Raw genomic sequence first — 14,489 nt, forward strand, 5'->3', positions numbered from 1 at the left:
GTTACAAGGAGATGTGGGGCTAGGAGAGATTTTATTCTGTGAACAGAAACAAAGATCATTTTGCGGTAGCCGTGGTGTCACACAATGATATCGTTGGGTACGTTCCCTGAACAATTTCACACTTGGTGCTTCATCCAGCATCGAGGTAGCATATTGTGTGAGGTCACTGGAAATCCTCAGTACTCAAGAGATCTTTGTCAACTAGTGCTCCAAGTGCCAAACAATTAGCGCGCTTATAATTAGAAACTTTCCTGTGCTTGCCGAAATTTAGAGCACATTGCGTTCAAAGCATGGGGAGTGCCGAATATTTAGAGATGCCGAAATTTTAGGGAATCTACGGTAGTAAAACTTCATAGCAACTAACCACTCTCCAGCAGTTAAATCACACTAGCGTAATTTTGGAAATGCAACTGAAGCCTTTATATATATACGTAAGTATCTGTAATTGTTTTGAAACATCAAATTAATAAATTCTACGGTGACAGTTGTGCAGTAAATAAAGGTAAAATGAGTGTTTTGTTTCTATAAGTGTTTGCAATAAGTATTTCCTTGTTCAATAAATTCATTATGGCTTATTAAATTGAAAAACTTGTTAGCAGCTCATCAAGTAATATAAAGGCTCTCCCAAAAAGGGGGGGGGGGGTTCCATGGAATCTTTTCAACCCCCTGGATCTGCCCCTGGTAAAGTTAATGTTTACATACAGTCCTGCTATGTATGCACTACTGTAAAGCCAGTATGTATACTTACGATCATCATCTAGTATTAGTATAGTGGCTATGTCAACATCACCAACAATGACATTATTTGGCAAAGATGATGTATCAATTGTTACATAAAACATTTCATTTCCTTCTAAGAGGTCATCAGTAGTTATTGGAATGTCAAATGTGGCATTGGTAGTCATGGCTTGAACTCCAACATTATATGGACCAGGATCATAGTCATCACCTAAGAAATTTAATGCATCTTAATGGCCTTGATACATATAATGTAATTTATTGCATCACAATAAATTGAAGTTAACATGCATGCTGCAGTTGTAGGAATATATATAATTGCTGTGACCTAAGCACACGCTATGACCTAAGGGTTCCCTACGACCTAAGCGTGCACAGTATTGTTGAAATGGTTTCAAGCATTACATAATCTGCAAACTGGTTTAACAGGCTTGGGTCATGTGACAGAATGGCCTAGTAAAACAAAAGTTCCCACCCACCCACCCACTATTTGGATATAAATTAGATATATGTGCACATATATACATGACCGCTTGTACATTGTATGTTTTTTTATAAGGTACGCAACTTGTTATTGCACAGCTTTTGTTACTTATAATATATATATATATATATATATTTTAGTTAGGTGGTGACTGAGGATTGAGGGCAAGTGAATTAGATGCTAGTTATGCAGCTGTAAAGCTTTATCAATCTAAGCCAATATTAATGTGCATGACATAGCTTTGTCTGTCATTTTTGGTTGCTAGTCATCAATTGCTGTGGTTTGACATGTTTTAGCAGCTTGCTATCATCACTTATTTTCCAGACAATACTAAGTCGCAAATGCTATGTTCAATCGTCTACCCTGTTTATGGAAGAGCTTACTGCCTGCCCTATGATTTCCTCATTTGCCCGTTATTCATCCAAACTCATTCTCTTTATATCATATAATATATTATATTATATAATCTATATAATTATTGTCATGTCATGCATAATCTCATGTACATATATAATCTCATTTGTTTTTATGACGTCATTGTGTTCTTGTTGATTGTTGTGTATTGTTACGTACACTATTGGCTTTGTGGAAAATGTTATGTATTTAGCATTAGGGAAAAGTAGGCAATGATAGAGCTTGGTGCAGTGGAAGGGTTGATAACTAGGCAAATAACTGTGTATATATGAGCACATATGTGTAATAGAGTCCTCAATATACTCCCAGGGGTGGGCCACAGCAACCAACATGTTAATACAGCACTTACCAGCAGTAGAATTGATGTCAACATTAGTAACACGAATGGTAATATCAAATGATGCTGGGTTACTGAAAAGTGCCTCAAGTTGTATCAGCCCACTATCCTCATTTATTCTGTACTCTGGCTGACCAAATTCCAATATGATTGCTATTCACAAAACACAACAAGCTGTAGATAATATTTGGGTAGTAGTTATATAACACAATGCTATGTATAAGAATGTACACAATTTAAGCTAAAACAAAATTTTCAGTAACTTCCTTTCCCACAGAAAACACATAAACATACTGTCGTTGTCTGTAATGAAAACTGTTGTTGAATCTTGATTACTGAAGAACACTTTGTTTGGTAACAATGATGAATTGATAGTTAGATTAAACAATTCAGTATGTTCTGAAATATTGTTATTTATTAAGGAGATGTTAAACCTTCTCCTAGTCATTCCAGCAAATAATGTAACATTGTATGGTCCAGTAACATAATCATCATCACCTGTAATAATATAATACTATTAGTACTTTATCTGTATGATCTATTGTATACCATTTGTAGTGATGTCAATGGTGTTAATTTGTACTGTTATATCAGTCATTGATGGATTACTGAATGCTAGTTCAACCTGTACTGCTCCACTGTCCTCATCAGTAGTGTATGTTGACTGACTGAATGTGATGGTAATAGCTATGGTATTTATATACTTTATACTAAAACTGTTGATATTGAAATACTTACGATCATCATCCAGTATTATAACAGAGGTTGTGTTAAGGCTACCAGTGGTAACATTATCACGCAATAATGATGAATTAATTCTAAGATAGAATGCTTCATTCCCTTCCAATAGATCATCAAGCATAATTGAAACATTGAAAGTAATAATCAACATTTCAGAAGGAATTCTGATGTTGATATATGGACCAGAAATATAATCCATGTTTTCTGTGAAATGAAAGGCATAAAACAATAACAACATAAGTAGTGAGAAAGTTGTTGACATGAATGGGGGATGATCAGGTTATATAATATATGAGAGCAGAAGGTCAGAGAGTGTGTCCCATCCCCCAGAACCTGTAGCCATCTTAGCTTTCATGATGGCTTTATATTCACTAGAATTAATTGATACATATAATTCGAAGCATTTCAATTACCTATCTAGCCAGAAGCATTTAAAACTGAGATTTTTAGGTTATACATATAGTTAAGTTACCTCAATAAAAAACATTCTGAAATAGTACAAAACAGCATGCAAACTCTTAGAGAAGGGTTGAAATACAGTGACAATATCATACACAAGTTATATATTGAGAGGTAAGGCCTCAAATTATGGGTATGGAAAGAAAACTCCTGGGTTATACTTTAATGAAACACTTTGACACAGCCCTCTAATAGGGTTCTACACAATATATCTAAATTTTTCTTGGTTTTCAGCCAAGTTTTCAGCCCCACTCCTAGTAGTACAGTTGCATCCAGATATCAAACCACATTTTTGCAACCTATACGATTCATGTGTGTACTAACCTGTTGCATTGATATCAAAACTCTCAACTTGCACAATAATATCACTTGCTGATGGATTACTGAGAATTAGTACTGATTGTAATAGTCCAATATCTTCAATTACAGTGTAAGTTGACTGATTAAAATTAATGGTAGTTTCTGTATGTCAAAAATTAATACATTAAAAATGCTGAATAAAGACTACATTATAGTTACCATCATTGTCCATAATAACCACTAACACTTCAATGTGATTGCCAGGAAAGATACCAATTTGAAATGAGGATGGATCAATAGTCAGATTGAATTCTTCAGTTCCTTCTTGTAAATTATCATCATTTACCATTATGTTTAGAAATCCTGTAGTATTTCCAGCAAGCACAGTAACATTGTAAGGCCCAGAATTAAAATCAACATTTCCTCCTGCAAAATTATAATACTAATTTATTAATTATCAAGGTTAGATGTTATCCTTACCAGTAGCAGTGTCATCATCACTGTTAATCTGCACAGTAACATCTACTGAGAGTGAATTACTAAGTACCAGGTCTACTGCCAGTTCATTGTTTTCATTAATGATATAAATTGGCTTGCCAAAGCTGATAACATTAGCTATAAAATCACAGATTAAATTCACTGTGAATAAATAGTTCATTTGCTGTATTGCACAACAAAACAAAAGCACTATACGTAGGATGCACTTTTATCACACCAATAGATACTATACTATCATTACATTTTAATACCTATTTACCATAATACCCATGTACCAAGTGGAAGAATTGACATGATACCATATTTACTTGGTTAAACACCACACCTTCAATAGTAGCTGCACTCCAGTGGTGCAATGATCGATTTTGAAAATAAGGGCTCAACATCGTTTTCAAGCATTGAGTTGTGGTCAAATCGAATAGTTGCCTCATCAATTTTAGAACTAAGGTAATGAACACCACGGCATTTAACTGAGTAAATATAGCATACTCAAGTGAACTAAATGTTCTCCATATTGATCATAACTGTCAACATTCATTAATAGTGTGCACCCTGCACAATAGAGCATACATAAGAACCATGTGTGGGAAGATCAAAGTAAAACTAACAGTTCTATATTCACAGAACAGTTTACACAACTGCAGCTCTATATCAGGTAGTTATAGAACAGCATGTGATGGTAAGCTGTTCAATATAGAACACTTACGGGCAATGAGACACTAAATAACCAGAAAAGACATTCTTAGATAAGTACAATGGAAAATCTATTGAAGATAATGGATTTCGAGACTACTCAGTGAGATTTGTGAATGTTGGTTACATCAGGTTGAAGGCGGTTCTCTATACCGGTTAAAACATCTCCTTGCTTGTGCTATACACTAAATATAGCACTCACAAAGTGGTCTCGGTATGGTAGTACTATTTAAGTAGGGATCGCTCCATAAATTTTGCACGATGCCCAAAATTCAGCCTTTAAAAGTCATCCTAGAGACATCTTATGCAACAAAAATCACTTTTACAGAAAAATACTAGTCCATCATTATAATATATAATACAGCATTAAATATAACAAAATACTAGCTAGATATCTGTAACTTTGCGATTGGGATCCCATTCGTGATAGATTCATGACCACACCCATCAAGTAGAGATCTAGGTGGACTAATAGCAATAGAATATAGAGACCGCACCTCTTAACAATCTAGCTATTTACTTAACAGTAAACAAGATGACCTCACCCCTTACTGGTCTAGCTAGCTGCACACCCCTTGGCTGACTCAAGGTATTCTAATACAACAATCATATATCTAATAGAGCATTCACAAGTTACATTGTAGCTAGCAGTGCTCTTGCCCACTCTTCTGCATGTTATATTTTGCCAGGAGTTTATGAGCCACCGAGCATGAAACTCGGCTCCATCACAATCCAAATTACATCATGTTTCTTGAATAAATTGCTACGAGTGTCACGCACAATTAGTATACGGTGTCGATTTACTTTCCTTATATGGAAACTAATCGCTAATGAATTTGAATTTTGATGGCACCCAGCAGGCTACGTAAGTTTCATGCTCCTTTGCCGCCTTCGGCGGTTCAAAAGCTCCTGATTTTGCACATAGAACTTGCAGTAATGCAACCTGTGTATCATGATCATATGAAGCTTCAAAGGAGTTGCTGGTTAGGCATAGCTATGCACTAGTTATTAAAAATAATAAAAAATTTAAAAGAAAGTAGCGATCAATCGATACAATACACACTATTATTTTAAAAATTGTTAATTTAAAAGTGAAGTAGGGATTTATGCAAAAAAAGTAGTGAAACAAGAGATGAATGATGGTGTTACAGCATAGCTTAGTGGGAAGTCCCTACTTTGGCATTGAACAAAATAATAATAGCTAATATGCCAAAGTAGGGACTTCCCACTGAGCTATGCTGTAACACCATTATTCATCTCTTGTTTCACTACTTTTTTTGCATAAATCCCTACTTCACTTTTAAATTAACAATTTTTAAAATACTAGTTTGTTTAGTTTTTTTGTTGTAACACAGTTAGCTACATGCAATGTAACTTATATTAGTCCACTTGTATTTTCCGCATCTGTAAGCATGGGAAAGGCACTTATAAGCATCTTGCTCTTTTGCTCAATGAGAAGTGGAATTCCCCATATTCTGTGGTGATGGGTAGGCTTCGCTGTAGTTTGGAGTTCTCCTTGCTGCACTCACTCTTCAGTAATGTGTATCAGGGGATTGCATTCTAGATCCAAACGTCCCTGTGTGCCTCCAGGCATCGACCTTGCTGTTGCTGAGGGGTACCTGTCTTCTTTAGAACAATTTTATATTGTGCTTGCTTCTTTTTCTTATAAAAATAACTATGTCTACCATAACAACGTAACTGTTCTATCATACATGACTGTTGTATTAGAGTTACTGTTGCATTAGAGTATATCTCGAGTCAGCCAAGGGGTAGCTAGACCTGAGGTGATCTTGTTTGTTGTTAAGTATATAGCTAGCTAGATTGTTAAGAGGTCGGGTCTCAGTACTCTTTCACTATTATAGATCTTCATTTGGTGGGAGTTAGGAACCCACCTATTATGCTCAAAATTTTGCGTATTATGCTATGTTGCACTGCTCAAAAATTTTACCTATTTTATATGCTCAAATTATGCTCAAGCTTTATGCCTCATTTCTTATGTTTTGCTAATAAATTTGCAGTTATGGACACATAATAAGCGGCTAAACAACATCTTTACTCTTCAAAATATGCATGTGACAGAGAAAATCAATATACTCTAATAGAACAGTCAGCTGCCTGATTGTTCTATTAGAGTTATTGACTGTTCTATTAGAGCATATCAATCTTTTTCTGTGATATGTATTTTGACCATCAAGGGTTTGTAGTATGGCTCAAATATTCTTCCTATTATGTTAGCATTATGCTCAATGCTTTCAGGCACCTATTATACTCATAATTATACCAGCATAATCAGCGGGTCCCTAGTGGGCGTGGTCGCAAACCTATTGTGAACCAGATCGCAATTGTGAAGTTACAGATATCTAGTAAGTGTACCTCTCATAGTAACGCCAGGACTGAAGCGCTTCTGAAATCCAGCTCTGAAATAATTCTATGGCGTCTAAATATGCTGCTGAAAAAAAGCGTTGATACAGAAAATTAACACCTTGATATGGTTTCGTTGGATGAAGAAGACAAGCAGCCTGATTGAAGATAAAAGAAAAGACAAGGCGCAGAGGACCTACACTCGTTGGAACCCCAAAAGGCACAACACACTGGTGAGTTTGTTATTGTGACGTAAAATGGTGACCATATGCTGCTTCGTTTTGCCTCTAGCCTTGCGACTGTGGTCAGTGAGGCAGTGAGGCAGTGAGGCAGTCAGTGAGACTAAAATTTGAGTTTTGGCAATTTTTTAAAATTCTACATCCGTTCACCTGTAACTGTTTTGTTATATTTAATGCTGTAGTATGTATTACATGGACTAGTACTATTCCGTAAAGGTGATTTTCGTCGCATAAAATGTTTCTAGGATGATTTTTGAAGGTGGAATTTTGGGCGGCGCGCAAAAGTTTCACCGCAATCCCTACTTAAACAGTACTACCGAACCATTTGATACTATAGAATGTAAGGAAACAAGCTTAAAGCTGAAATGGGAATGATCCACACAACAAAAAGTAAGGAAACAAGTCAAGCAAGATTAGATGACTACTTGCTTTAATGCCTACTTTGGCTAACATCTTGAAATTGTATCAAATTAGCCAAAAGTAGGAATTAAAATGCGTCTTGTTTTAGCAAGTAGTCATCTAATCTTGTTTGACTTGTTTCCTTACTTTTTGTTGTGTGGATCACTCCCATTTCAGCTGTAAGCTTGTTTCCTTACTTTTTATAGTATGTGTATTGTATCAATATCTACTTTCTTTTAAAATTTTTATTATTTTTAATAACTAGTTTGTTAACTTTTTATGCCTAGCTATATAGTACACAATCACATCCCTTAACTGAATTTTAACACTAGAATAGAGTTCATTGCCTCCTAACTCTTCTTGATATATTGCAGGGCTGATGGAAGCTACAATTTGCAGGTCAGGTGAAGTAATGGCTAGAGTCAGGTAACCACTAAATAGGGTTACTACTAAAGCTGTATGCAAAACTAAGCATGGTTTGTAGGGGTCTAGATTGCCCCCACCTGGGACAAAATTCAAATAGCTGCTCTGAGTGAGAGTGTTTACTGACAGAAATCAACGCTTTATTCTATGTCTGTTCTATTAGAGCATTTTATTACCTGTCTGTTTTGTTAGAGTATATCGATCTGTGCTTTTTAATCAGCAAAACCTGCTACGGCCACTGCCGTAGTGGCCATATAGTGCCTTGTTTTTCCTTCTTTTCTCAGCTATCTTCTCTTTGTTTCCCACGTAGTGCTTTTGGTTGTAGCTTTTTCCTCGTTCCATTCAAAGGCATGATTATGTCACCAAAAACTAAACTAGTAAGACCATAAAGCAACTAGAGATAGCAACACCTTGACTACTATGCCTGTTCGTACTCATCCTACGAGGGCACACATTTGACACTTCATTAAAATCATGTGCAATAATCATGTGCTAAGGCAGTAACGCGCGACGCAATCACTTATCTTGCAGAAAGAAGGAAGACCAATGAATGATGAACATGAACAGCATGGTGCAGTGGACAAAATGTAATTGAAACAACAGATTTGTGAATCTGCCATCATTACCTTGGCTGTCTGTAATTTCTGGAGCCATACACCTAGCACTACCGGTGTCTTACGGCAGGCAGGCAGGCAGGCAGGCAGGCAGGCAGGCAGGCAGGCAGGCAGGCAGGCAGGCAGGCAGGCAGGCAGGCAGGCAGGCAGGCAGGCAGGCAGGCAGGCAGGCAGGCAGGCAGGCAGACAGGCAGGCAGGCGGGCAGGCAGGCAGATAAAATGCAGATGAAATGCAGATGATTTCAACATTTTTAAAATTCACTGTACATTGAAACAGTCGACTTTTCACTGCAAGGTACAGCTATACCAATGCATTCCAGGTAGATTTTTCTGGGAAAATGTATTATTGCAAGGCTGTTTTTTAAAGTGCAAAATATTACGCAGCAGTATGATTTCTTACCAATCCCTACTTATTAAATACTACCATACTTAATAAAATACTACCGTACTTAATAATATGAACCATGGCTACTTTGGTATATTGCACTTATTATATACCTTTCGTCCTCAGTCATTGGAAATTTGCTGTTGATAAGCCTCTTGCCTTTGGCTTGGATTTATCAACAGTAAACTTCCTCAACTTTGGATTCAGGGTGTATGTGATAGTTGTAATATGGGCCGATATGTATGCCCAAAGCCCAAGGTCTGCAACCCCAAGGTCTGCAACCCCAAGGGCTGCGGTTCTGAAGCATAATGATGCATAAATAACGTTGTGATGGCTGTTACCCCATGCTGATGATCAGTACTAGTGTATAAAACAAATGTGGTGAGTTCTTGTTAGTTCTTTCACCTACTAGGTGAGTGCACCGCAAAGAGTGCTTTATTTGTTCAATAAAGCACTCTTTGTGGGCAATAAAGCACTCTTTGTGGGCAATAAAGCACAGTTGCCCACGTGCCTTAGTGTAGGCTAATAGTCTACGGGGCTCACACCAGTACGACTAATCACCCAAGCCGGTGACGGCTGATAGCCTCGCCGTGCTGAGTGATTAATCACCCCCGCCAATACTAGTTCTACCACTGGATTGCTTTTATAGACATACCTAAATGCTTCGATGATGGGTGGGAGAAGGTAACGTTGCTGTTACGTTTGTTAATGTAAATGGACAAGTCCTGGAGATATCACGGAAATACTTCACCATGTGACTCACAATAGAATCAATTGTGGGTTGCGAGCAAAACCTGCCAAAAGACGTAATGAATGTCTACCATGCCAAACTATGGTGAACTACGTGTGAGTTACTTTGTTAAACTAGTTTGTGTGTGTTCAGGCTGCTAATAGTTCGTGCAATACGTGTCAATTATGAGTTCTAGTGTATGGTGAAGCTACACGAGTAGAAAGTTCCATAAATTATTTAAAGCACAGTCTTGTTTGCCTCGTGCTTTATTAGCATCAAGGCCAAGCGCCGAGTACTTTATTTTTCATATAGCACGAGCAAGGCTATGCTTTAATATATACTTATAATCGCATGCATTGCATCATTACCAGTAGATATTGGCTCAGAGAACTCAGTGGATGTAAACACACTATACTGTCTATCAGGAAACGTGGTTCTTCTAGTACGTCGGACCTGCACAATTGTTACATGCATGTGTAAAGTGTACAGATACCTTTTAAACTTACTTGTGCGCTGAAAGAAAAGAATCTTACAAAAACACTATAATCTCTACCCTCTGTCAGAGGGCCATCAAAGTCCAGGTCAGAAAAATCAGATATGTTAGCAGTCAGTGAGTGGTCACCAAGTACAAATGTCATTGGATAATTTTCAGCTGAAGTTTCAGCCACAATGTAAGGCTCATCATCACCAGCAGTGACGTATGTTTTAAATGACTCCCTAGTGGGGTAATCTTCATTGGTGTTTGAGAATAAAACAGAACTGCTAGCAGAACTCAGTCTCACTGCTATCACCCATGCATGGCTGTAAACAATACACTGAGAATATTTGCTTAGTCCTTTATGCACATACATATAATACATTATGTGCATGCGTGTATGAGTGTGTGTCTGTGTCTGTGTCTGTGTGCACGTGTGTGTGATATTTATACCATGACCACAAGGGTTTTCCTAATAAATATACCTAAGCACTGAAAGCTAAGGGTATGGTATACACATAAGTTAGGTGAATTCTGAGTACCCATGGTATAAGTAATATATTCCATCTAAATGTGCTCACCTAATAGGTAGGTGAAGAGACAAACCTACATTTAGCTTATTTGTATTATACTCAGGTATCTAAAATTCTTACTACTGATTGTGGGTTATAAGTGTTGGCTATAGTACTTGCAAAATGTTATCCATATGTTGTATAATAAAAATTAATTGTGGGTTTCAGTGGTGTTATGTAATGGTACTATTTCTAGCCTTTAACCTTATTATGGACCTCGAAGTGCAGGTTAGAGACCTATGGAACAGCTCAGTTCCAAAGTAGCACTTGCTTATGTCTAAAACACAAGCAAAATGCGAGCAAATCATGTCCACACAAAATCCTGGCAAAAGGTGGGGAAAACACGTCTAAGACATGAGCAAACATTACTTTGGAGCTGAGCTGTACCTTAGCATGAGGATCTTTGCTGTGGATTTTAAGCCAATTTGAAGTTGAGGTGTTTAAGCATGAAAATCTGAGTGCATGATCTCTAACCAACTTAAGTAATGGGGCATTTTACATGGGCATATAGGTGGAGTCATTATGGTTACAATGTTAAAATACCCCTGTAAGTGTGGAAGACCTTGCGGAAGACTGAACACGTGTTTGTCAAAGAGCGCAAGAAATTGAAGCTCATACCTTATCACTACTTCTTTAGTAAAATTAACATAATGTCCACAAGGAAATTGACAAGTTGTTGCCAGTACCCTCATCAGAGCAGTGTAAAGAACAGGTGTATAAAATAGTTCGAAGATGAGACTTGAGTGGATTATGATGGTAACAAGTTGTCACGAGTTGTTGTTTACTACACCACAACAGTACGAAAACCAAGCATGATATTGAATACAGACCACACCCACACTATAGTTAATGTAAAATAACCATTCTTTAAGGGAACTTACCCATCTGGAATTTTGGTAAAATTCATCTATCAAGATGAAACAGGCTTAAAACTCTAGAAAACAGATTGGCGTTGAACAGAATTTTCCATGAGATCTCTGGACTTGTCAGCTCATCATACCAAAAGTATCTACAACATTAGACTCTACCCTGCAAGTTAGCTCTGCTGTATAACATTATAAATTGTAAAGTGGTCTTTAAAGAGGTGGCCTTCTTACAGGAGGCCACTAACACAAGTTCCACTGTAATAAACAAGCCTGGTACTCAGGTTACTCAACACAGTTTATATTACTGTTATAAACCATTAATTCATGTTATAGTGACTGTAGACTTGCATCGACTTAATCACACATATTAAACAACTGCCTAATGATAACACTCACCTGAATGGTTGATCAGTAATAGGAAGATCCACAATAATTGAGGTAGGTTCAATTCGTTCAACAGGTACTGTATCATTTGGTAGCATAATAGCTGATAGACTGGGAGCTATATGAAACACAAAGGTTAAACAATATAGCAAATATTGTTATGCAAAAAAATGATAACAACACAGTAATTTTCCAAGGCACATTCAGTGTACAACAATCACGTATGGTGGGAACAACTCACGTAGATTGAAGGTCAAAGTAGTAGTATTATCAGAGGTTCCTGCATCATTAACTGCTGCAACAGTTATAGAATAGGTAGTGTTGGACAGCAACCCAGTCCTTGTAATACTTAAATCTGAATTAAAACTATTTTCTGTGTTGTTACTTCCAGTGATTCCAAATAAAATTTGGTAACCAGTTATAATTCCATGTTGTAATTCTAGTAGTGGAGGGCTCCAAACAACAGTGACATTACCAGTAGATGGAGAGTGAGCAATTAAATTTTGTGGAGGAGCACCAGGTGCTGTCAAATGGAACTGCAATGATTGCATGTGTAAATACAATAATTTACATACCTTCTTCTTCTGTCATAAACAAATTTGAGATTGACATATTGCTAATTCCTATTCTGTTTCTAGCAGCAACAGCCACTTTGTAGTCAGTAAATGGAGTTAGAAAGTTCAGAGTAACTGTGGTAGCCATTGTGCTGATGACCATTGAATCATTTAAATAAACTTCGAAGCTTAATATAGCTGGGTTTACAGGATTGGGTAGAATTCCCTCTTGCCATAATACATTTGCTGTTCTTGATCCAGTTACAACAGTTATATTGATTGGGGCATTGGGCTCACCTATAGAGATTTAGTATAATTATACATCATAAAATAAACTATTTCTGATTAGCTCTACAAACCACTTTTCGCTTCCTTCATCAACTAAACTAGCTGAACGATTGCATGTGAAGTTACACTTAACTAAAAAAAGCTATAGGGCAAATTCAGGTTTTCACAGCAAGGGTGGATCCATTTAAAAAGGAGGGTTCTGTATAGAGCTAGAGCCTATTATAGTCTTGCTAGCTATGATATGTGATAGTAAAAACACTCTTCAACATCGTTTCACAATCAAATCTAAGTCTTGTAGAAAGATTTACCTTTTCCAATGCAGTTACAATTTGAAAGTTAAAATTAGAGGAGCTTAATATGCTTGAAGGTGCTGGAGAAGCAGTTTTGGATGGCTTTGTAATTCATGCAAGCAATTGAAATGGTTTTGTGTATTTTACAAGTACACCGTATAGCATTATGTCATATCTACTCCTTTTAGTGATAAATGTTTTAAGAGCTTCAGCCAGAAAAGGGGTTAAGACTCTTCCCAAAAGATGGGGATTCTTTGACCCCTCTATCCTGGATCTGTACAGAGACAGTAACATATCCTGGTTACATTTGTAAAGCACCATTGCAGCCCAACATACGAGGAAGCTGGTCACTATCATAGTACTGTACAGTACTGATCATGAAGATTAGAAAATCTTCCTTCTACTTGAAAACCAGCCTTACCTTCCCTTCACAACAACTTAGTAGACAACATCAAGCTCAATGAGTGCTTTCAAAGTGGTCCACTGACAAGTAATAATTGAATTAAAAATTTTTATTGGGCCTATACAAGCAATGTAGAAATGGAACCTGTAGTGTTTACCATAGTCAGACTAGAGGCAACAGTTAGTCAAAAGAAAATTTGGTCAAGACATATATACCTTTTCACCTACTCAGCTATGTACAATAATGTGCATCATGGGCATACTCCTTTGTGTCAATGCATTTCTTACTCCACTACCTCATACGTGTTGATTCATGGGTAGATAGGTTCTAGCTCCCTTTGCTGGCTTAACTGCTTGCGGGTTTAATACAGGGCTACAGACCATTTATGCAGGCTGTTTTGCTTTTGCCAAACCAAATTCAGGAAACTAGGTGAATGCTCACAGTCTGGCTGTGGGAATGCACCTGGTTGAAATTTCTTGTTCATAAATATCTAATGCAACTAATGGTCATTGATATTTCGCTTACCAGCTTCATACACTGTAAAGTTGGCTACAGCAACAGAAATGCCTTCACCAGCTATACACTGATAGTTACCAAAATCATCTTCTTTAGCATCACTGATAGTCAAGGTAGAGTTAACTGTGTTTCCCATTTCTAACATCTCTACATCATTACTGATTGGTTTAGTATTTCCATCAACTATTTGAGCCCACACTATGCTGGGAGGGGTAGTACCACTAGCAGTACACGTAAATGTAACATTTTCTCCTAGTGCCACTGCTTGATCTTCTGGAGGAGTTATGATCATTGTCTGAACTACAAAGTGAATAGATATGAATATA

General features: G+C 37.1%; 1 protein-coding gene across 1 annotated transcript in view; it reads right to left on the reverse strand.

Annotated features, from left to right (window-relative positions):
• Positions 1–14,489, reverse strand: part of LOC136261119 (adhesion G-protein coupled receptor V1-like) — a 66,176-nt gene that overhangs the window by 31,188 nt on the left and 20,499 nt on the right. Inside the window, exons 12-25 of the mRNA XM_066055088.1 lie at positions 14,173–14,463; positions 12,688–12,963; positions 12,354–12,635; positions 12,125–12,230; positions 10,322–10,616; positions 10,184–10,268; positions 3,954–4,088; positions 3,693–3,899; positions 3,498–3,635; positions 2,712–2,918; positions 2,523–2,660; positions 2,268–2,471; positions 1,986–2,126; positions 749–949 (exon numbers count right to left, since the gene is read on the reverse strand). Coding sequence (XP_065911160.1) covers positions 749–949; positions 1,986–2,126; positions 2,268–2,471; positions 2,523–2,660; positions 2,712–2,918; positions 3,498–3,635; positions 3,693–3,899; positions 3,954–4,088; positions 10,184–10,268; positions 10,322–10,616; positions 12,125–12,230; positions 12,354–12,635; positions 12,688–12,963; positions 14,173–14,463 — 2,706 coding nt within the window. The remainder of the gene's footprint in view (positions 1–748; positions 950–1,985; positions 2,127–2,267; positions 2,472–2,522; positions 2,661–2,711; positions 2,919–3,497; positions 3,636–3,692; positions 3,900–3,953; positions 4,089–10,183; positions 10,269–10,321; positions 10,617–12,124; positions 12,231–12,353; positions 12,636–12,687; positions 12,964–14,172; positions 14,464–14,489) is intronic.

Source organism: Dysidea avara, chromosome 7 (genome assembly GCF_963678975.1).
Source record: "Dysidea avara chromosome 7, odDysAvar1.4, whole genome shotgun sequence".
NCBI lineage: Eukaryota > Metazoa > Porifera > Demospongiae > Dictyoceratida > Dysideidae > Dysidea > Dysidea avara.